The sequence below is a fragment of the Misgurnus anguillicaudatus genome, unplaced genomic scaffold (genome assembly GCF_027580225.2).
Source record: "Misgurnus anguillicaudatus unplaced genomic scaffold, ASM2758022v2 HiC_scaffold_28, whole genome shotgun sequence".
Taxonomy (NCBI): domain Eukaryota; kingdom Metazoa; phylum Chordata; class Actinopteri; order Cypriniformes; family Cobitidae; genus Misgurnus; species Misgurnus anguillicaudatus.
Genome location: NW_027395278.1, coordinates 6,248,168 through 6,272,573, shown reverse-complemented (window position 1 = coordinate 6,272,573; position 24,406 = coordinate 6,248,168). Strand labels below are relative to the sequence as shown.

At 44.7% G+C, this 24,406-nt stretch overlaps 1 protein-coding gene across 1 annotated transcript in view; it reads right to left on the bottom strand.

Annotated features, from left to right (window-relative positions):
- The window catches only part of LOC141362569 (calpain-1 catalytic subunit-like), a 40,747-nt gene that overhangs the window by 7,007 nt on the left and 9,334 nt on the right, over positions 1–24,406 (bottom strand). The window contains exons 8-10 of the mRNA XM_073864841.1: positions 6,369–6,454; positions 3,869–3,943; positions 3,628–3,785 (exon numbers count right to left, since the gene is read on the bottom strand). Coding sequence (XP_073720942.1) covers positions 3,628–3,785; positions 3,869–3,943; positions 6,369–6,454 — 319 coding nt within the window. The remainder of the gene's footprint in view (positions 1–3,627; positions 3,786–3,868; positions 3,944–6,368; positions 6,455–24,406) is intronic.

Sequence of the window (24,406 nt, the reverse complement as noted above, 5' to 3'; positions counted from 1 at the left end):
TTTGTCCATGCACTGCTGCCCACCCAGCGCACGTCTGCCACATTTGTTCACGTCTGCCACATCTGTTCCACCCTCGGAGGATGACCCAGACACTGCAGCTGCGGTGATGGCCCGCCGACAGCGTGAGGACGGGGGGTGTTATTACCATTCCAGGTTTGGGGCCAAAGCTAAGCAGTGTCGTCAGCCTTGCAGTTTTGTAGCCCAGGGAAAAGCCAGGGCCAGCGCTCATTAGCAGCTATGAGCGCTGGCTGTGACTGCAAGCTGTTATTCATCACTGACACCTTGTCCGGCTGGGGGCTGCTGGTCGATTCTGGGGCTCAGCGCAGCATCCTGCCGGCAAAGCCGGTGGACACCATAGCTGATGGGCATAGCCCCCCTATGGACGCCGCCAACGGCACACCCATTCGTACCTATGGCACAAGACATGTGGAAATGTGTTCCGGTGGGCGCCGTTTCGGCTGGGACTTTGTCATGGCCGCTGTGTCTACTTCGCTCCTGGGAGCGGATTTTCTCTGTGCATATAGACTGTTGGTGGATGTTACAAACTGCCGCCTGATCGACGCCCTCTCTTTTGCTTCGTACCCCTGCACGCTGGGAAGGAGAGGGGCGCTTTGTCTGTCGAACACGCTGGCCAATGGGGACCTGTATCAACGCCTGCTCGCTGAGTTCCCTGACATCACCACGCCCACGTTTTCATCGGCGGTGGCTAAGCATGGCATGGAGCACTACATCACTAGCACTACATCACCAGTCTACCCACGAGCCGGTGCCTCGACTCTGCCAAGCTGGTAATCGCCAGGGAGGAGTTTGCCACCATGGAGCACCTCGGCATCGTGCGCCGCTCCAACAGCCCGTGGGCTTCCCCCCTGCACATGGTGACCAAGGCTGATGGCGGTTGGCTTCCCTGTGGAGATTTCCGTCGCCTGAACGATGCCACCACACCCGACCGGCCCAGTGCGCACATACAGGACTTCTCCGCCCCTCTAGCCGGCGCCACCATTTTCTCAAAGGTGGACCTGGTGCGCGGTTACCACCAGGTGCCTGTCCACCTGCAGGATGTCCCCAAGACAGCAGTCATCACACCCTTTGGCCTTTTCGAAATTCCTACGGATGCCTTTCGGCCTCAAGGGGGCTGCACAGACGTTTCAGCAGCTCATGGACTCTGTGCTGCGAGATATGCCATTTATATTTGTTTACTTGGATGACATTCTAGTGGCCAGTGCATCCGCAGACGACCATTTGATGCATCTTCGGCAGCTGTTCGGCTGGCTCAGTGAGCATGGCCTCATTATCAACCCAGCCAAGTGCGAGTTTGGCCGGTCGTCCATCACTTTCCTCGGCCACCACGTCACCCCGCAAGGGGCAGTTCCCCTCCCTGACAAGTTCCTGCAGGAGTTCCTGGGCATGGTGAACTTCTACAACTGTTTTCTCCCCCGTGCGGCCCAGCTCATGCGTCCATTGTACCACGCCTTGCGGGGTAGGAGACCGGCAGACATGTTGGATTGGTCCCCAGAGATGACTGATGCGTTTGATGGTGCTAAAGCTGCCCTGGCCAACGCTGCTCTGCTGGCACACCCGTCTCCGACCGCCCCAGTTGCTCTTACTACGGATGCCTCTGATTACGCTATGGGGGCTGTGTGCGAGCAGTGGGTGAGTGGAGCCTGACAGCCCCTGGCATTTTTCAGCAGGAAGCTCCGGGACAACGAGAGAAAGTACAGCACCTTCGACAGGGAGCTCCTGGGTCTTTTCCTCGCCACCCGTCATTTCCGTTTCCTTTTGGAGGGCTGGTGGTTCACAGCTTTCGTTGACCACAAGCCGCTGACGTTTGTGCCGCTCACACCGGGTTGTGTCTCGGAACATTGCAGACGCTTTTGTCCCCATTCCGACGTCTCATCATGGCCTTTTCCACGGTCCTACGTGCCCAAGGATTTACCGTCATCCAAGTATGTGTTCATCCGCCATGATGGCCATCGGACCCCGCTGCAGCCCCCATACGATGGGCCTTTTCGTGTCCTGGTGGGGGGGGTCTAAGAACTTTGTTGTGGATATGGGAGGCAGGCCTGAGTGGGTGACTATTGACCGTCTCAAACCTGCTCATGTGGACATTGGCGAACCGCTTCAGCTGGCACTGCCCCCCCAGCGTGGGCGCCCATCTGCGGCAGCCTCCACCCCTGCCCCTAACCCTGTTCCTGCCCCGCCCTTTGCCCTTGGCCCCTCTGCTGTTGAGCGCAGCCGGTATGGCCGCCCAGTCCCCCCCCTGTACGTTGACTTTGTTTCAGGGACTGTTATGTGCTGGACAGTTCTATTTTGTTGTAGTGCATAGTGTCACATGTTCTATTTGGGGTACCTGTTCAGTCATTATGTGTGAATTCTGGGGGGGCCTATGTGACCACAATTAAGACTGAAAGAGACATTCACCAAGGGACTGTACCTTTAAGGAAGGGGTGGTAGATAATGACAAGTTACGGTTTTCGGTTGTGTGTTGTGTTTTGATATCACTCGCTGTACTGTGTGATAGTAGTATTGAAGTGGATAGTAAAGCTGACTCAACGCATCTCCGTCTTTTGTCTCCTCATTTACTACACTCCACAATGGTGTAAAATGGTCCCAAACATAACTCCGGCACGCTCTGCGTTGTTTTGAGTGCGTATGTTTTTTTCACATTAAAATAGTTTTGTTCTCATTGGTCTGGTATTTTTTGTTAAAGGTTAAAGCTTAATCTCTAATTTAATACTTTTAAAAAGTATTGGCTGATTAGTGATTAGGCTGAACAAAAATTACTGTATGTTTGATATTGTATTATTGAAACTGGCTCTATTTTTCATACAATTAGTCTTTGTTGTCACCTGTTGGTAAGTGAAAACACTATGTTGCTGTTGAAGTGATTGTCTTTAGTGGTTCTGGAGAGATTTGACAGGTAAAACCGGTATTTTCATACAATTTGCCATTACTGGTAGTGAGTGAGTGCTGTGCAAGTTGCTTTTAAAGTAGACCTAATTGTATGGGAGAGAAGGGAAATATTTTGTGAACCGGTCTGAAAGTTTAAAAAGATTGATATATTCATACAAGTAGCCTTTGTTGCCACCTATATGCATTTAAATGATAGGCTGTACTGTTTTTACACAGTGATATGTTTCAAACGATGCATCTTAAAATTGACAACTGGTCCCTGGAATTTTTTTTTTTGAATGTACTGGTCCCTGGAACATAAAAGGTTGGGAACCCCGGCTGTAGAGGATGAAGAGCAGCTGGCACAAGACCATCAGGGCTGGAAACAACTGGTTCATCAGGTCGGTTCAGCGCACAGGGAGGAAACACCCCCCTACCCATCGCAGAAGCCAAATTGATTGATTGATTTATTGATAAATAAAAAATGGAAAATAGTGAAAACAACCCCACCAACACGAAGGTAGTTGTTTTACCTTAGTATTTCTAATACGTCTCAGACCATAGGAATGCATTTGAACAACAAGTACATTTAAAGATTTGTTTATTTATTCCTAACTTTTAAGAGTAATGTAGTATATGATCTCAGAGCTAACAATTTTGATTTTACAAGTATTTCATAATGGTTCTTTTGATTAAATAATTATTTGTCGTTAGGTTGCTAAAGATTTAAATCTTTACCTCTTGTTATGCATCCACCAGCTGTAGTTCCAGCCTCCCAGCTGCCATTATAGCAAGTGGACGTCCAGCTGCATTTAGACGTACCACTCAGAAAATCAGGGCGGAGGCAGCAAATATCAAGGTCTTCGAAGCTTTTGGTGAAATCCTCCACTGACATCCTACAGTGAAATATGTGTCAGTGACAACACATGATTTATTGTATGCTTAGGTGGCAATGGGTCATATCTGAAACGATACCCACCAGAACTCCCCATCATTGGCCAACGAATAACACTCGGATCTGTCATTTTTACTCACTTTCTTCCACAGTGAGGATCTATATGTTATGCAAGTAGAAAGAGAAAGTGATAAGAATTTAAATAAAACTTGTGAATATTGAGTCAAGCTGGCATCCAGTTATACTCCCCAAAAGCCACTGCCCTGCAAAATTCAGTTCCTGACAAAAACACACATTAAAATCTAAATCTACCCCTTATAAAAAGACTATAAAAGATTAACTAAAACATAGTATAATTAAAACTAATTTGTAACTCTTTTACACCAACTTTATTGGAATACACTTTTGATGTATGTCAAAAAGCCAAAGAACTACAATTTTCAATTTGTATAGAATCTTGAATAATTTTAACCATAAATTACTTTGTATATAAAAAAATCACTATTATTATTATTATTATTATTAGGGGCCAAGCACCGAAGGTGCTGAGGCACCTATTGGAATTGTCAGTATTATTATTCTTCATCTTCTTCTTCCCCAATGTGAGTCTATGGCAGCCCTATGAACCGCAAGTAGGAAAATGATGAAATTTGGCACAGTTGTGGTGGTGGTCCTATAAAGTCATGTGACAAAAAATGGGGTCTCTAGCACTAACTCTCTAGCGCCACCAGCAGTGCAAAAATTAAATGTTCAAATGGTTATAACTGCTGATCCGCTTGATCTATGAAAATTCTACTTAGTACACGTGATTGCTCTCATCACGCTTATTGTTTTTAATACCTTACAGTAAGACTCCACCCATTACAGTAGTGGCCATTTTGAAATGTACGGTATTTCTTTTTTTTTTGCTACTCCCCCAAATTTGGTTAAATTGTTATAAATTTTGGCACAGGTGATCTTTGGAGTGAGCCGCACAGAAATGACTGAACAGAATTTTGATATTTATCTTTGTTCAAAAGTAATAAATGCGCAAACTTAACGAGGTTGATGCAAAAATAGTTCTGAGGCTGTATTTCGGGCATTCTTTCATCAATTGAAATGAAATTTGGTACACTTCATGTCAACCATGAGCTGGGGGTCCATGCTAAATTTGGTGACAGCGCCACCTATGGGTCATGAGATATTGAAAATGGCTATTTTTGCCTATAACTACTGAAATGTTAGTCAGAAAATTTTGATCTTGGTGTCTACGTATTCCTTGGCTCATGCCGAATCTGTATATATGTATTATGTCGGGTTGGACCACACCGCCTGTCCGCCATTTTGAAATTTGTCATAAATTGTTATATCTTTTGAACTGTTGGACATATCCGTGCAAAAATCGGTGAGGAGCTTCACCTTGATGTCCTGAAGGTACCTGGAAAGTCATTACAGCGCCACCAAGGGTTTATAAACTATAACAGTTCTTATAGAACTGCTTATAACTTCTGAATACTTTGTCTGATATACATTTTCGTTTATGCCGATCACAACGATACCTCGTTTGTCATTTTCCAATACTCTGTTCATGTGTTATTGTAAGGCATATGGTAAATGATTTTTTTGCTACTCCTTTTACAAATTGTGTTTATTTTATGCCAGGTTCTGCTCGTATAATATTTGGAGTAATCCACACAGAAATGACTAAACAGATTTTTGATATTCTATTCTTTCTTAGAAATAACACTCCAAAGTTGACCGTGACGTTGTCTATTTGTCATAGTAAATTAATGTGACTGTATATTACATTGTATAACATTACTTAACAGAATGTTCTTCTTGTCTTCAATCTCACTTGAGCTTTTTGATTCTTAATATAGATGTATTTCTGTTATTTCTGCTCTGCATCTTTGGTGATTGGCATATGTCTATGCTGTTTCTGCTGCCCCATGAACTGTGTCAACTGAGTGGCGCATCTAGTAAATCAGATGCATTGAGATTCTGAGGTCTTGGGTTCTTCTATTAAAGTTTCTCTCTCACCAATTATTCTCAACCTGTCTGTAGTTCACATATGTTCTATTTTTGCCATGTTTCCCGTTGTTGCTCTGCACTGCGGTGGTTCGGCTCTGTGATTGCTGTGCCTTGTGTGCCTAATGCACCTGGGGTGCTCAATGCGCCTTTGGGTGATTGTTGCGTGTATGTTGCTTGCTGTGCTTTGAGTGCTCATTGCGCTGAAGGTGCTTGGCCCCGCAATTGCTGCTTGCAGCTATATTTTAATTATGGTTTCATAATATGGTACATATTTTTACAATAAGCTTGTATTAGTAAACATTAGTAAATACATTAACTAATATGAACAAACAATGAACAATCCAATACAATTCTTGTTAATGTTAGTTTATTTCAATACAGTTTTCATGGTGCATTAATTCACTTTAACAGTTACAATGTTTGATTTAGTAAGTGCTGAAATTAACATGAACAAAGATTAATAAATGCTATAGAAGTATTGTTCATTGTTAGTTCATGTTAGCTAATGCATTAACGAATTGTTAACAAATACAACCTTATTTTAAAGTGTTACCCATAATACACTGGCTCTTACCTGTCACTCCAGTCACCGGTCCATTCTTCTTCTCCCCATGGGTTTAAGACTCTCACCAGCTTTACTGGTTTTCCTTGGCATGTTACCTTTAAAATTTAAAGTGACATCATACCTTTAGTGATGTCTTTACACCTTAATGAGGGTATACAAAATAAGCTATATTTTTCTGTAGGATGTAACCTCAAATGTAAATACAGTAAACACTGAATGTGCCATATCTACAGCAAATAAACGTTGGTTAGTGGGATTAGAAACTTCACAGGTTTGACCCAAGAAGTACTATACACACACTCTTCAAAAAAGGTAGTCTATATGAAGGTACAAAAATTGTCACAGGGGCGTTACCTTTCTTAAAAGTGCATACTGGTACCATAGTGGTACATAATGGTTCCTCAAAGGTACATATCTGAACCAAAATGATACATATTAGGACCTTTTTATAAGGTACTATCCCAGTGGTAACTTTTTTGGGGGGAAACTTAAATAGGCCTTGATATAGGTGAAGGTAGAATAGCAAATAAACATAAGTACACACAATTACATTAAATAACATGTGAATAAATAATGTCTGTGTTGGTTTTTAATTTTCTAACAGAATTAGAAAACAGAATTAGCATGAGGGATTAAATCCTTCAAGCTATTTTTAATCCTTCAAGTTATATTTTTGGAGGAGCTACCGTGGAGATGAAATTTAGAGAACAATTTATAAAACTTGTTGTCCTGAAATAATGTTATAATCTTCATCACTCAAAATGTGAAGGGTAGCTATGGGTATAGCGGGTATGCATTGATGTCACTTTTCCAAGTAACCACGCCGGAGTTGTAAAAAAATAGTAGGACGTGTAGGGGACTTTGAATGACTTCAGCACATCTGCGACCGCAGAACATGACTGGTTTTTCACACCACTCTGGTCCATTCCACATTTCAGTAACTGTCATGAGTTTCATAACTTTATGGCCAAGGATTTTCCAGAGATGTTCAGTTGAGTTTAGAAAAAAACTCTGTCCTGCCCATTTGATTACAGTTGTGCTCATAAATTTACATACCATGATTTTTATTTTGATCAGGGTCATTTGGGAAGTTTCTGTTGTCATTATGATTTAAAGCGAGTAGTATGATTTACAGTTCATATGCATCATTCATATTCAAAATGGCCAAGAAAACATAAATTCTGCCAGGTTATGTAAACTTATGAGCACAACTGTATGTTCTTAGCTGAATTGCGATTTCTGTTATGCAGTGTGACTGTGGGCATTGTCTTGCATGAAAATTGCAGCCAGATTAGGAAGGAAACGCTTCCCTGCAAGTAAGCCTACGATGGCCCTGTATGGGCATAGCCTAAGGGCCCGCGCAGGTTTGCTCACTGGCGAAACGTTGGCCCCTTTGCGCTGGCGCTGCATGGGCAGCCCTCACTTAGCCCCCAGGAAGTCCTCATACAGCAAAATACCCAGAGTTAAATAAACACTGCTGGATGTATATATTGTCCCATCTTACAGAGTGTTAAAAAGTAACAATGAAGCAGAATTAAAAGCTCTGTTATCCTCTCTCTCACAATCTCTGTCTGAAATCTAAAATTGCATTTTACATCTTACTTGTAGAGTCATTTTCTTACTTAAGGTTGAGATTTTGTTTCATTTAAAGTCACCACTATTGTGATCAGTGTTTGATTTAGTTAAACTTGACTCTTGACTCTTACATTGTTCAATTGTTTGATTGCTATAACTTTGTGTGTTTAAGACATGTTTGTTATGGCAGAGTGCAACCGTTTGGTAGTGGTCAGTTCAGTAAATAAAGTCTAAACATCATCATATGAAAACGTATGTATTAATTTATTGTTTGCACACTTATCAGAAGCATCTTTCTCTGACAATAATGTGATACTATAGTATGAGATCCAGCTCTATCATAGCAGTTTGTCTTTCTGAAGAATTTTGAAACTACTGACACTCAAAATTAACCGGTGTGTAATGTAGACACACAAATATCAAGAATCAGAGTATGAATCACAATGATGGTGACAATAAAATGAAAAGCTTCATGCTGCAATGCATGCTGGGTATCAACAAATTACAAATCTCATCCAGGGCTCCCAGAATGAACCGCAGCATGATTAAATAATGACCTTTTTTAACCATCTTTGTCACCATTGTTGAGATTCATACTCTGATTCTTGATGTCTGTGCATCTACATTATGCAGTGGTTAATGTTTATGTGCAAACTATCAAAATCCTTCAGAATGATAAACTGCTATGAGAGTTCTGGACCTTACACTGTAGTATTTCATTATTAACGGAAAAGGATGCTTCTGATGAGGGGGGAAAACTATATTAATAAATCTGTTCATTAAATGATTAGGTTTGACAATGTTTATGTATCAACCATCAATATTCAATTAGACAATTGCCTTTTCTTTGCTATAACATGTGTTTTAAACACACTTAGATATAGAAGCCAGAAAACACTTACAAGCCAACGGTCAAGAGTCAAATTCCAACTAAAACAACCACTGATCACAATAATGGTGACTTAAAATGAAACAGACAACATCTTAACATAAGTTAAGAAAATGACTCTACAAGTAAGATGTGAAATGCAATTTTAGGTTTCAGACAGAGATGTTGAGAAAGAGGAGAACAGAGCTTTTAATTCTGCTTCATTGTTACTTTTTAACACTCTGTAAGATTGGGACAATATATACATCCAGCAGTGTTCATTTAACTCTGGGGATTTTTCTGTATGAGGGCTTCCTGGGGGACAAGTGAGGGCTGCCCGCGCAGGGCCAGCGCTAAAGGGCCAACGTTTTGCCAATGAGCAAACCTGCGCGGGGCACTTAGACTAGCCCTAAGTGGGCCCATAAAGGGCCATCGTAGGCTTACTTGCAGGTGTGGCACCCTGTGGTATTATTCCAACCACAGTTTACTTTTAACAAGGTACTATTAAGAACCTCTTAAAGATTTTGTAAACACCTAAATCTTTGTAACACCGACTACGCCACCCTGGGAATTGCACCCAGGGAAATATAAATAAATGGCACACAGGTTAGTTCCCACAAAGATGCAGAGGAGACGTGAATACAAAATAACAATACTTTATTTTTGCAGAGTAAAATCACAATTTAAATGTAATGTCTTGATCAAGAGACTAGTGAAGCTAGCTTCATTTTAAAAACACTAGATTAGGTACCAGACATCAACAGTTCAGATCGAGTCACAGGGAGAAATAAAGAAAAGCAAATCTCCCCTTCACCACACACTTTAAATACAAATTTCTTTGGGCTCACTTCACCACACGTGTTTCAAAAAAACAAAATTACAAACCACTTAAGTGAACAATTACAAAAAAAGAAATTTAAAGAAATTACACTCCTCCCCAGACCGATCTGACAGTTGAATAGAATACCACGCTCCACAAAATAACCAAAGAAACACTAAATTGTGAAACCAATATTAAATCAAATAAACAAAGAAAACAAAATAAATCACATCATCATTTATAACAAAATACAAAATAAAGTAAACACACTAGCACTCATTCCTCACGTAAACCATAATCCATTTACCATCCGCACACTATACACACTTTAAATTCACACGCGCGCACACACACACTGAACAACGTGTCCTTCTCACACTATAAGTCGCACACACACAAACACCCACTTTAACTTACTCATACATACAACCACAAACGTACCATACAACCACGCAAACCTCCTCCGGTTGAAACAATGCGGGGGTGCGCGACTACCCGCACGAACTAATACCCTGTCCCACAGTTATTCCCAGGAGCAGGACAGCATAAATGAAGGGATGGACCAGGCGTCGCAGAAATGTATGCCGCCCAGCAGGTACGTAAACTAAATAGAAAAAATGATGACAACAAAACCAAAAAGAAGGGGAAGCTGGGTCACAATCAGCTACACAGTGTCATGGCCGTATACCCCCGGAGCGCTTTAAGCTGATAAAAGAAAATGACAGCATTAACGGTAGAATTTACATAATCGGCATGCGATAAATCAGTGCATACCCACCTGATTATTTGAGAGTCGGCACTGCTGACATGTCAAAGGATGGACTAACTCCGCACAGCATGTATACTATATAAACAAATAGAGCGCTTACAAATAACAGCTCCCTTTACATTAAATAACTCACGATAGTATACGAACCTGTGAAATAGAGTCCGCCTTGCTAACACCACGGCACGGCACGAATAATACAGCCCGGAAAGAATACTAAAACAAATGAACAAAGCGCATGCAGTCAACAGCTCATCGTAAATAAAACTAATTTATACACTGTGACCTACCCAAAATGCAGCAAGTCCCCACTCAAATACTCGTCCCAAACGGCTCACAGATCCACCAAGGAAACAGACCTTTAACGTCCAAAGTCGCAGCAGCAACCAACCGTCAACACGCTTAAACAACGCTGGAGACCTTTCTTTTATACAGACCTACACCCATAGCGCACCTGTCTCTAATTAAAGCACTTATTCAGCCCGTCTCTGGGTAGTGCTGCTACAATCTACCCCCCTCGAATTGGATCGACGTCCCGGCGATCACAGGGCCACTTCAATTCCATGGCCTGAAAAGCACAGTGACTGCATTAACTACCCCGTTGGACCCCATTGCTGGCCTAGGGAGGCGGTTCACATTGGAATGCTGGCCTGCTGTAACTCGACTGGTCCTCCTAACCACACTCCTAACCTCACGAGGAGAATTGTCCAGTCCAGACCTTGCCCCTCCCTCAACCAACATAGAAGCATCCACTTGCACCGTGCCAGTTCTCAGAGGGGGTACAATATCCCTCTCACCATCCTGAGAATGGGCTTGCACCATAAGCTCTGAACACCCAGGGACCACTCTAACAACTCTCGCAAGATCTACATCCTCCTCTTCCAAATGAAAAGAACCTTCCTCTCGAACAGGCAGGTTCTCTTCTAGATCTGGCCTGGGCTCAAGTTCCTCCTGAGCTTCTGACTCAGATCCAAACTGTTCCTTAATCAGAGAACGATGTACCGTTCGTACTTGAGTCATATCATCGACAGGAGCAATAGTATATACTACGCCACCTTCCTCGGGAGCTCGCAAGATCTGATATACCACAGGACTCCAAAGGTCACTGATCTTATGGCGCCCCCGAACCCCATAATTTCGAAGGTACACTAACTGGCCTACCACAAGCGCAGAATCCCGGACTAATTGATCATGCTGCTCTTTCCGCTTCCTTGCTGCAACCTGCAGTTGTTCTCGAGCTCCCTTGAAAGCTACCTGTAATCGAGTCTGGTGCTCCAACACCCACTCATGTACCTCACCTTCTACGGGCTCCGACACCCTTCCCAGCAAGAAATCTACAGGTAATCGTGCCTCCTGGCCAAACATTAAAAAATGTGGCGACTCTCCGGTGGTCTGATGAGGAGTAGTATTATAAGAAAACACCAATTGAGGAAGGCACGATACCCAATCTCGCTTCCTCGAGCTCGGAAGGGTCCGCAAGAGATTGTGAAGTGTACGGTTAAACCGTTCACATTGCCCGTTTCCCGCTGGGTGGTATGGAGTGGTCCGTGATTTGATGACCCCATAGAGATCACATAACTGGTAAATTAACCCAGACTCGAAATTTCGACCTTGGTCCGAATGGAGCCGAGCGGGAACGCCAAATTTACAGAACCATTCAGTCACTAGCAATCGTGCCACAGTCTCGGCCCGCTGGTCACGAGTTGGGACAGCAACAGTGTACTTACTAAAGACGTCGGTCATTATCAGCACGTTTTCTACCCCTGAACTAGATGGTTCTAACATTGTAAAATCGATGGCGATGACCTCGTTTGGGCAAGAAGCCAACAAATGGCCCATAGGCCCCCGAGCAGGTGGCCGTGTTTCTTTTGCCACTTGGCAACGTTCACACCGCTGACACCACTGGGCCACCTCTTCTGCAACACAAGGCCAATAACATCGCTGCCGCACCAGTTCAAGGGTGCGTTCCACACCTTGATGACCATGGTTTTGATGGAGTTGGGTCAAAACTTCCACCTTCACACGGTCGGCAAAACCAACTGGAAAGTCTCCTCCTTACCATCTGGACGCATTACCCTTCTATACAAGACTCCATCTTGCTCAGACAGACGTTTCCACTGCCTCAACAGGACTAAACTCTGCCTAGACATGCTCTGTCGCTCCTCTGGGCCAGGATACCTCCTGTCTTTCCAGAATCTTAGGGCTTCGCTAATCACTGGATCAGCAGCCTGTAAAGATGCCAGCTCCACAGGTGAATGGCCAGGGAACATAGCCATGGTATGCTGGGAAGCCACAATTGTGTGGTCCTCCCCCATAGCTCTCCTCAATAACGATGGGATCATAGTACCAGGGCCTAGCTCCCCTCCTGCAATTGGAGGATGCAACCTGGACAGAGCATCTGCATTGGTATTGCTCCTACCCGACCTATACTTGAGGTAGAAATCAAAGGCAGCTAATTGAGCAACCCACCGCTGTTCTGTTGCCCCCAACTTGGCAGTGGCCAAGTGGCTGAGGGGGTTATTATCAGTGTACACCGTACACCGATTTCCCAACAGATATTCTCGAAAACGTTCAGTCATAGCCCACTTAAGTGCCAAAAACTCCAGCTTCATGGAGCTGTAGTTTGACATGTTACGTTCGTTGGGTCTAAGACTGCGGCTGGCATACGCAAGTGGACGCACTTTACCACCCTGTTCTTGTGAGAGGACTGCCCCTAGTCCCCCATGGCTCGCATCCACCTCAAGAACAAAGGGCTTGGTGAAATCAGCGTATGCCAACACAGGGGCGGTGGTTAGCCTACATTTTACTTCCTCAAAACCATCTTGACACTCCTTACCCCAGGCGCTGGAAAACACCTCTCCCTCTTGTTGCCTTGACCTACGCTTGCCTCCCGTCAGTTCTCCCACCAGCCGATGCAAAGGAGCAGCCAACTTTGCAAAACCATTTACAAAACGGCGGTAGTAGCTGGCGAAGCCAAGAAAGGAACGCAGCTCTTTAACTGTAGAGGGTTGGGCCACTGTCTCACTGTCTCAATCTTACTAGGGTCAGTAGCAACTCCCTTGCTTGAAATAATGTGACCCAAATACCTTACCTCAGGCTGAAAAAAGGCACACTTCTCTAGCTTCACCTTTAAGTTTTCCCTCTCCAAGCGCCCAAACACCACCCCTAACCGCTCCAGGTGCTGGCTAATAGATGATGAGAAGACCACAATGTCATCTAAATACAACAGAAGAGACTGATATTGTTGATCTCCAAAGACCCGCTCCATCAGGCGCTGGAATGTGGAGGGGGCATTGCAGAGCCCGAACGGCATTCGATTCCACTCAAATAGCCCGAACGGGGTGCAAAAAGCGGTCTTTGCCTTGTCTCCCTCACTGACGGGGACCTGATTATAACCACTAGCCAGATCTAACGTAGAGAACCATTTGGCCCCCGACAATGCATCCAGCGATTCCTCTATGCGAGGCAATGGAAAAGCATCTCTTCTGGTTTTAGCATTCAATTGACGGTAGTCCACGCATAAGCGCAGACTACCATCCTTCTTTTTCACCAGAACAATAGGGGAGGCATATGGGCTGCAGCTCTCCCTAATGACCTGGGACTCCAACAACTGATTTATATGGGCCCGGACGGTTTCATACTCTGAAGGGGGAATACGTCGATGTCGTTGCCTTACTGGAGCCTCATCTACCAATGGAATATTATGAGAAATGAGGTTTGTGCAACCCAAGTCACTTTCGTGAGCAGCAAAAATTGACTGATACTGCTGTAACAAGACTTTTACCTTGCCTTGTTCTTCAGCAGGCAATGAAGCCAAATCGATCGCATCTATCTGTGCTTGTACCGTGGGGTGAGACACTGGTGAAGCTGCTGATATTGTACTAGACCTAACCTCTGTAACCCCTGCAGGTAGACTAATTACATGTACAGTACTTAAGTTACCTAAAACCCTATGCGGGTAAAGCATAACATCTAAAGTACCCACATTGACTACTGGAACATAAACTGTCCCCTTAATGATACGAACCAGGGCGGGTGAAACTAACAAATTTTCCGGTAGCCCTGACTCTGGGGGTTCAAGGAGTACTGCCCCATCCGCAAACTGTTCTGAACAGGTCGCCGCTATTAACGTAATAGTACCACCTGTTACTCGTTGTGTCCGAGGACCACGTACCCGAACGCACCCCGACCCACCAGAAGGTTGAGTACTCACTTGATGGCACTGCTGCAATGCCTGTCTCAAAGAAGGTGCACCTGCCACAGAAGGGAAATTAAAAAGTGCCGAACCATGCTGCCCAAACAGTTTCTGGTAACATCGTCCCAAGACATTCATTCCTAGGACACCAGGGGCTTGGCCCCCAATGCCTCCAGGGGGGTCCTTAACAACCAGAATACCACACTCTGGTACAACCATGACCACATAGTTCGACCTCTAGTTCCAAATATCCAATGTATGGAATGGAAAGCCCGTTGGCGGCACGCAATAACAGCCACTGGCAGGACTTCAAGCGGTCTTGCCCCCATGGTTCAAAATGTCTACGAAAACAGGTCTCCGTGATCGTAGACACCATTGACCCAGTGTCTATTAAACAAGACACAACCACCCCACCAATACGGACATCTAGGTGTGGACACGAAGACACCAATTGTGGTAACGAGCGTAAACTATACCCTATTTCTGAGCCGCCATTATCCCCAACCGAATCGTGGCTCCGCAACTCGGTGGGGATTAGTTTTCCGACTGCTGGCCCAACTGGGGCAACCTACCCTCTGTTGGCAAATCAGAATTGAGGGGCAAAGTCCTAGACTGAGGGGCCACACGATCCCCCACACACTCCCGAGCAATATGTCCCGGTCTATTGCATCGCCTACATATAATCGGACCACTACGAGCAGAGGGAACACGAGATATGGGTCCTTGTAACCGTGTGATGGTTTGGGTGAGCTGATCGAGCTGTTTCTGCTGCGCTTTGAACATCTCTCTCAATTCGCTTAACTCCGAGCGTGGAAGTACACCACTAGTCGCCGTGTATGCGCCTCCCCCCACCCCATACTGGAAACCCTGGACTGATGGAACCGAATGGCTACGTCCCCTAGTGCCCCCTGGGGTCCCTTCTTGTTCCCACCGTATCGCTTCACTTCGCACTTCCAGCAAGGTGGAATTTGGCTGACGACGAACGAGCTGTTTTAATTCTCGACGAAGGTTACTCTCACGCACATGTTCAACGAATTGGTCCCGCAATAACGCGTCAGAATTTAGCAGACCACCTGGTGACCGCTGTTTAACCCTCTCTAGTAGACCCATGAGCGCTAGAGAAAACTCCAAAAGGGTTTCTCCCTCATGCTGTCTCCTAGAAAAAAACGCTTCTTATAAAGCCACATAGGACTGAGAGCATCCATACAACTCACGTAATGCGAAAATTATTTTCTCTGGATCTTCCCGCTCCCCTATAGGACGATATCTAATTTCTTCCCGAGCTTCCCCTTCCAAATGATCGAATAAGAAAAATGCCCGATCGGAAATGGACATGTGACGCACCCTCATACATGCCTCTGCCTCATCAACCCATTCATTTATACTAATTCCTGTTCTACCATTAAATTTGGGAAACTTACGATCTCGTGGTATAAACAAAAACCTCTCCACGGCTGATGCACCAGCATCCGCCAATGGGGGATCTATGCCTGATACCGATGACGCCGTAGATGGGCCAGGTCTCGGTTCGGCCACATCTGTGGCAGCCCGATCCTGTTTCAACTTCTCGTTTTCAGCCCGCAACTGTAACACTAAATCACGGAGTTCCTGTAATTCCTCATCCATTTTTACAAAATTAGTCACACTTACCAAATGGGTAAGACCTTCTGTGCACACCACCGTCCTGTTTCAACACAAAAAGGAAACAAACAAACACAACATTCACACTATACAGAAAACAAATTCACGTCTCAAATCAACCGAATCATTGTGGGACCCTGCCGACTATACGCCAAAATGTGGCACCCTGTGGTATTATTCCAACCACAGTTTACTTTTAACAAGGTACTATTTAGAACCTCTTAAAGATTTTGTAAACACCTAAATCTTTGTAACACCGACTACGCCACCCTGGGAATTGCACCCAGGGAAATATAAATAAATGGCACACAGGTTAGTTCCCACAAAGATGCAGAGGAGACGTGAATACAAAATAACAATACTTTATTTTTGCAGAGTAAAATCACAATTTAAATGTAATGTCTTGATCAAGAGACTAGTGAAGCTAGCTTCATTTTAAAAACACTAGATTAGGTACCAGACATCAACAGTTTAGATCGAGTCACAGGGAGAAATAAAGAAAAGCAAATCTCCCCTTCACCACACACTTTAAATACAAATTTCTTTGGGCTCACTTCACCACACGTGTTTCAAAAAAACAAAATTACAAACCACTTAAGTGAACAATTACAAAAAAAGAAATTTAAAGAAATTACACTCCTCCCCAGACCGATCTGACAGTTGAATAGAATACCACGCTCCACAAAATAACCAAAGAAACACTAAATTGTGAAACCAATATTAAATCAAATAAACAAAAAAAAAACAAAATAAATCACATCATCATTTATAACAAAATACAAAATAAAGTAAACACACTAGCACTCATTCCTCACGTAAACCATAATCCATTTACCATCCGCACACTATACACACTTTAAATTCACACGCGCGCACACACACACTGAACAACGTGTCCTTCTCACACTATAAGTCGCACACACACACACACCCACTTTAACTTACTCATACATACAACCACAAACGTACCATACAACCACGCAAACCTCCTCCGGTTGAAACAATGCGGGGGTGCGCGACTACCCGCACGAACTAATACCCTGTCCCACAGTTATTCCCAGGAGCAGGACAGCATAGATGAAGGGATGGACCAGGCGTCGCAGAAATGTATGCCGCCCAGCAGGTACGTAAACTAAATAGAAAAAATGATGACAACAAAACCAAAAAGAAGGGGAAGCTGGGTCACAATCAGCTACACAGTGTCATGGCCGTATACCCCCGGAGCGCTTTAAGCTGATAAAAGAAAATGACAGCATTAACGGTAGAATTTACATAATCGGCATGCGATAAATCAGTGCATACCCACCTGATTATTTGAGAGTCGGCACTGCTGACATGTCAAAGGATGGACTAACTCCGCACAGCATGTATACTATATAAACAAATAGAGCGCTTACAAATAACAGCTCCCTTTACATTAAATAACTCACGATAGTATACGAACCTGTGAAATAGAGTCCGCCTTGCTAACACCACAGCACGTCACGAATAATACAGCCCGGAAAGAATACTAAAACAAATGAACAAAGCGCATGCAGTCAACAGCTCATCGTAAATAAAACTAATTTATACACTGTGACCTACCCAAAATGCAGCAAGTCCCCACTCAAATACTCGTCCCAAACGGCTCACAGATCCACCAAGGAAACAGACCTTTAACGTCCAAAGTCGCAGCAGCAAACAACCGTCAACACGCTTAAACAACGCTGGAGACCTTTCTTTTATACAGACCTACACCCATAGCGCACCTGTCTCTAATTAAAGCACTTATTCAGCCCGTCTCTGGGTAGTGCTGCTACACAGGGTTAGGTTACTCACGTAACCCCGGTTCCCTGAAATAACGGGAAAGAAGCATTGCGTCAGTTAGCTGACGCTATGGGGGAAACTCCTGTTTACTCCATGATTGAAGCCTATTGGTTAACGTCTGTACAAAGTACAGACCAATGACGTTTGAACCCGCGCACGGGATGCACACGTTCTTATGTAAGTGCGGTTCAAGCGTCAAGAGCTCATTATTATTCGACTGAAGCGTGCAGCCGAATAACACTCCCTGCGTAGACGTTTGTAGCACGGCAAGAGACTCAGTTAGCTGACGCTATGGGGGAATGTAATCCCATCATGCCGTGCATAAACAACATACTGAAGTGCCTTACCGGAGAGACACTGCATGTGGCCCTATACCCGGCATATTCACAGCTTTAAAGCAAATGTGTAAGCACCATATAAAATGTTGACGCGCATACGGTGGGGTTTTAAACACACCGGAGGCACATAACATAGCACAAGACAACGAGATACAGAGCGCGCCGCGGGTGTGTGAGATAAGTAAATTCAGAGTCACGTTGGTGAGCTCGCTGAGCGCACCGTGGTGTACACATAAAACGCATGAGCGTGCATGATTGAGCCGAGAGAACCTGCGCTCGTAGGGCAGGGACGTCTAAGCTGTACAATCTGACAACGTAGACGGCAAAGACCAGCCTGCTGCGTAGCAGATATCAAATATAGATACCCCTGTAGACCAAGTCCATGAAGAAGCCAAACTCGCACAGAGTGAGCTCTATATAGGACATAGCTCATAGAGGGGCGTGAGCCAGTGCGATGGTTTCAACGATCCATCCAAATAACCACTGTTAGCAACAGACATACGTAGTGACAGATCACAAAACTTATCACGGATCCATGGTTTGATTAAAGTCAATATTGTTTTTTAAAATTCGCTACTTTGGCTGGCTCTGATACAGCTGCCACGCAGCCTCTCTGTATTCACCACTCTGCAGACTTGCTCAATGTCCCGCCCACGGCGCTATCTGATTTGTTACAGACCAGGTTACGCCTCACGAGTAATAGCCTATCAACACTTGCGAGATGGTTATGGAGTGTCGAAACGATGGAAGCCAGCATATTCAGCCACATATTAATAAAGCGGAAATAAACATCACAATCTGATTATCTGTTTATGATGACAAGCAGAGTTAGTGTCCCATAAATGCTGATGAGGCGTTTAGCGAGGCGCGGGCACGTCCAGTTTGCGCAAATGAGGCTAATTGACTAATACATAATGCATCTGTCTTTTCTATCATTTCACTGTAGCTCAGCATCGCGGTGTAAGTTAATGTAAAAAAAAAATGCCGAAATCAACGCCTATGAAACCCCCCCCTCTGTTTTTTTCACAAATCGCACCCTGGATACCACAATAGTGTGAACCCAGGTGCGCCCTCGAGCGCATCGGGATGCATATAGGTAGTATTATAGTGCACAGATCGGTGAGCTTTCCAAGCGCGCCGTAAATGTGTATTGACTATAAATTGCACGGGCACAGGTGTGTAAGGTAGGCACCACCCACTGGTCCAATGGCGGTCTCCAGAGGCGTGGCGAAGGATTCTTGCGCGTTTCAGTCTTTCCTTTCACATTAGATAATAAGATATGGATTTATGCATTTCTTCATTTGATCATTAATCTCTTATCTGACTCCAATTAAATAAGACATAATTAATATTTACATAGGTTGTTATTTTACTAATAGTATGATTTTGATAGATGTTTATTTATTCTGATAAAGCTCTGGTATTACACTCGTTCATTCGGTTCTTATAGTCGCACATGATCCTAGTACGGGCCTCATAATTAATATACTGGTCAACGGTCATAAGCCAATCAGTATTGGTCGCTGCCAGAGGTTGGACTATACGCTTAAGCGGCCGCTCTCTGCGTGCTCAACTTTAAACATACTTTATTTAGTCCCCTTAGAGGTGACACTTAATTATTACAATAATTATTTCTAATCAAAATGAATGAATAGAATAATATTGAAACAAACAGAGGTTGAGACTTACCCTATTTAGAGTAATCTGAAATGTTACTCTAAACGGAAACACAGCCTCCACGCTTCTAAGTACATTTAAACTAACGCCAATTTGCTAGTCGTATCTCACAAATCCTCAGCTGATGTATTATTCACTATCTAGCTGGGATTTGGGCCGATCCTAGCCTGATTTCTGTCCTTACGGTAACTACGGATACAACGGTATTACTTGCAATGTCAAAAGTTACTGAGCAACACAGAATAAAATCAAACATAACAATTTATTAACCAGGTAAGAAAATCACAATTCAAAGCCAATTCACAGTTGTTCAAATATAATGTAGCACAAATACAAACCAATAGTATTTACATCAAACAGGAAATATAAAAACCTTTCATACCTGGTAAAGACGACACACAGTAATTGTGCGGGATATCTGGTTACAGATTCCCTGAAATGTTTGTCAGCTCTCCTTATATACCCAGATAGAATAAACATTATGTAAACATTATTTATCAATGGAACTTTGCAGTGATTGGTTCTTACAGACCTATGGGAGGCACCTCGTCCTGGATACATTTGAAGTGGGGTGTACGCCCCTTGGGTAGAGTTAAGTTTTCTTAACTCTATTAAACCTTTTTACTATTTGTTTTATTGATGTGAGAATGAGACCTGTGTACCAGTCGCGATAAAACCTTTGTAATGAAGTGAGACATGAATATTTTCCACTGTTATTTACATTTGATATGACCTTTCTTACACATAATCATCTGGTGTGCTGTAAACTGTCCTGTGTTGAGGAGGTAACAAAGAAAGGAGGGGTAGAGGGGTCAGACATTTGTCTGCAGATCCATCATTTGTATGGAGATGTGGTGTTTGAAAATCAAGTGTAACTCTCCAGGGAGTCTCCTGTAATCGAGATAAAGTTCTGGTTCCCGAGAGGGGTGTTTTGGGGGTCTTGGTCCCCTGCCGTGAGTCCTGGAGGAAAGTTGTTGTGTTGCAAAAGGTTCTCTTTTGATGTTCTGCTGCCTCGGGCACCTACAGGGCACACACACTGCATTCTTGGGCGTCCATGCTGTTTCTCAGGAAGGGCTGACCTTTTGGTCAGGATCAATCAAAATTCTTACAGGTGAACACTTGAGTACATCGTGAATGCATATAGATGAATAGATGAGTGTTATAATGCACAGGCCGGCATGTGTTCTGATAATAAGTTGTGGGCACACGGGTGAACCCTTCAGTGCATATAATTAAAAACCATATCGAGCATACAGGTGAGCTTACGGGCGCATCTTTAATGCAACAAACCTCAGTAGTGCGCGAAGCAGGGATGTCGAAGCTGTAAACTGACAATGTGGACAGCGGGGACCAGCCGGCCGTGTCACAAATGTCAAATGAGAAACCTCTAAGACCATGCCCGAGGAGCTAATCCATACATGGAGTAGACTAACCACGAGTGAGCATCATTGTCACTGGAGGTGATAACGTCAACGATCCATAAATAACCTGTAGTGAGGTGCGCTAGTGAGTGATCTGTGACGCTGATGAACAGCTGATAGTCTGATGTACGTCAGACGTATCTGTCATACAGGACCTTGGACAGTTTCAAAGCGCTGCGCCTCGGGCACCATCCGCATCTGAGAAATGACAGGCTTATGAATAAAGTAAATGGTCGGTCTTAAGAGCGTGGTTTGCTGTTTTCACCGCCACATAGATAGGTAGGAGGAGAGAGCCGCCGTCCACGAGCCTCTGTAGTGAGGAGAAAAGTGTTCCACCCACAATTCGCGGGGTGCTTATACTTTCGCTGTCACTAGACAGAATAGATCAGACTTTGCATAAGGACGCCTCGCGAAAGGGTCCTGGCAGTTCGTGTCAACGTGTCATAAGGCACGTAATGTAGGTCGTTTCCCACGGATGCAATCTCCGCACGCCTATCATAACAGGTTAATATCTCTGCATCTTGGTAGTTTAAGAACGAGATGCGTATCACTCTGATTGAACATAGCTTATAAAGCGATGCAATAAGTTTATAAAGGAGATGACTCGTCAACTTGTACAGGGGCGAGATCTCAGTCTGGTTCTGTGAATAATGAAACCACCGTAGTTTGCCCGATCGCATTAACACGGTCGAGAGTGCTGCAGTGCTAAAATCATCCTCTTAATGGACCGTATGTACAGTACAATGTGATTGATATGAGACAAATGGGCGTTCCACGCGCCGAAGGCGGATTGCCGTCGTGAAGCATGTTCAACCCACAGCAGATGCTGGCGATCTCGTAATGATAGCACTTCATGCAGCTGTGTGCAGCTTAAGCATAAGCTTCCCGGCCATTAGCTCGGGGCGGGACCTTTGCTTAGTCAAACTGAAGTGGTCTTATGACCAGAATGCCACAATATTCAGCTTTCTGAGGCTCGTTAGAGGGGTACGTGAGCCCGTCTTAAACGAGATGCTGCGCATCTGAGGTGGGCTGCGAGCGAATTTGGCAAAAAGGTGTTAGAGACACCGTATAGCTGTGGGGTGTCAATACACAATATATGGCCAAACCGGGTTTTTTTCGGCAAGCAACGATAGAATTATGGACAGCGGGCCGTGTGTGCATATTACTGATTGCTTGTCAGTAAGGCGAAAAGTGTTTAGAGACACGTACAACTGTGGGGTGTCAATACACAGTATAGTAAGCACGGAAATTACTCTTTTTAGAGGAATTCAATACCGTTCGCCACTACAGTGAGGTCACATAACCGACAGTATTACACAGTATGTTTTGGATAAACAGCACACAGAAAACATTTCAGGGCAGTCCAGCCGAGGCGCGACTTAACCCCTCTTCTCCCAGACAGTTCGTTCTCTGTCAACGCAGCTGTGCTGTGTCAGACTGGACCCATCACAGAGAGGAAGTCTGCCGTGAGGCCCACGGTTTTGCTGTTTTTTAAAAGGGCAGAAAAAACGGGTATATAAGAATGTACCAATATTCAGCGTACTGATATAGGACAGGACTAAATAAAGGGAGGTATTCGGGACTCAGTATATCATAAACAAATTCGTTCTGTCTCTGATTCCGTCTAAACCAGAGAGAAATGACCGGGCAGACGAATAGTGAGCTCTCCCGAAGTGAGACAGACTCAGGCCGGTTAAGCTCTTATAATGAGTGTTCTTGGTGCTCCAATAGCGGTGAATCCGCCCTATCGAGCAGACGAATTAGATCGCGCCGCTCCAGAGGGGAGGGGCATGAAGCTCTGTAATCGTTGAACACTAGACAGCTAGAGGCATTTAGAGGCAGCGAGCCATAAGACCGCGTGCTAACTCTAAGAAGCCGTTAAAAGACCTCACCACTGCGGGGAAAGGAGCGAGGGACTCCGCGAGCGTGGAGCACGAGTGGCTGTGCTATGACAGGGAACAGGGGCATACCCGCCTGTGTTTGCTTGTCGTATGCATCTATCTACTTCTACGGTTCCCCCGCTTGTTCATCTCAACAAGAGAGGAATGGCAGAGGGGAGCAGCAACACAGACAGAACAGCCATGCGTCGTATGAACGGTATCACCCGATGCACTCGGGGAATTCATATATGTGCCAGAGATCTCGCCACTGAATGTGAGAGGAGCAAAGAGACTCTGTGAGTGTAAGCATGAACGGTTGCGATGTGACAGATAGGGCAACCGATGCATATAAGCGCGATCCCGGCGTGGGAGGTGCCAGACCGGTGACGTGCTCGGGGGAAATTCATAGCAGAGAGGCTCACTCAAGCCGCTGTGCTGGACGCTATTACAACAGCGCCTGCTCTTTTAGCTTTATATAGACAATATTGATCTTACCGGGGGGCCGCAGGGGAGACGTCGTCAGGCATGTGTCCGCTGCACAGGGCTCATACCACGGCAAGCAAAGGCTATCTTCGGTTCTCGGCCGGAAAGCAGCAGGGGAAGATGCTAGACCTGGACTCTGCTATCTTCAGTTCTCAGCCGGAAAACGGCAGGGGAAGACGCTAGGCCTGGACTCCGCTGCAGGGCTTGTGTCGACGGCGAGGTAAGGCTTCTTCTTCTTCGGAGCAGCGAGAGGTTCGCGCTGAAGGAGAAAATTAATGAGCTCTTGACGCTTGAACCGCGCTTATATAAGAACATGTGCATCCCGCGCGCGGGTTCAAACGTCATTGGCCTGTACTTTGTACAGACGTTAACCAATAGGCTTCAATCACGGAGTAAACAGGAGTTTCCCCCATAGTGTCAGCTAACTGACGCAATGCAAAGTGAACCGTATTGAAAGGGAACACAAGTTGCTGAAAGAGATTATAAAAAATATTTGCATTTACTCTGCAAGGTAGCTTTATAAGGTAGTCTGCTGCAAAAACTATCCACAAAACCATGACACACCCCAGTTTTTACT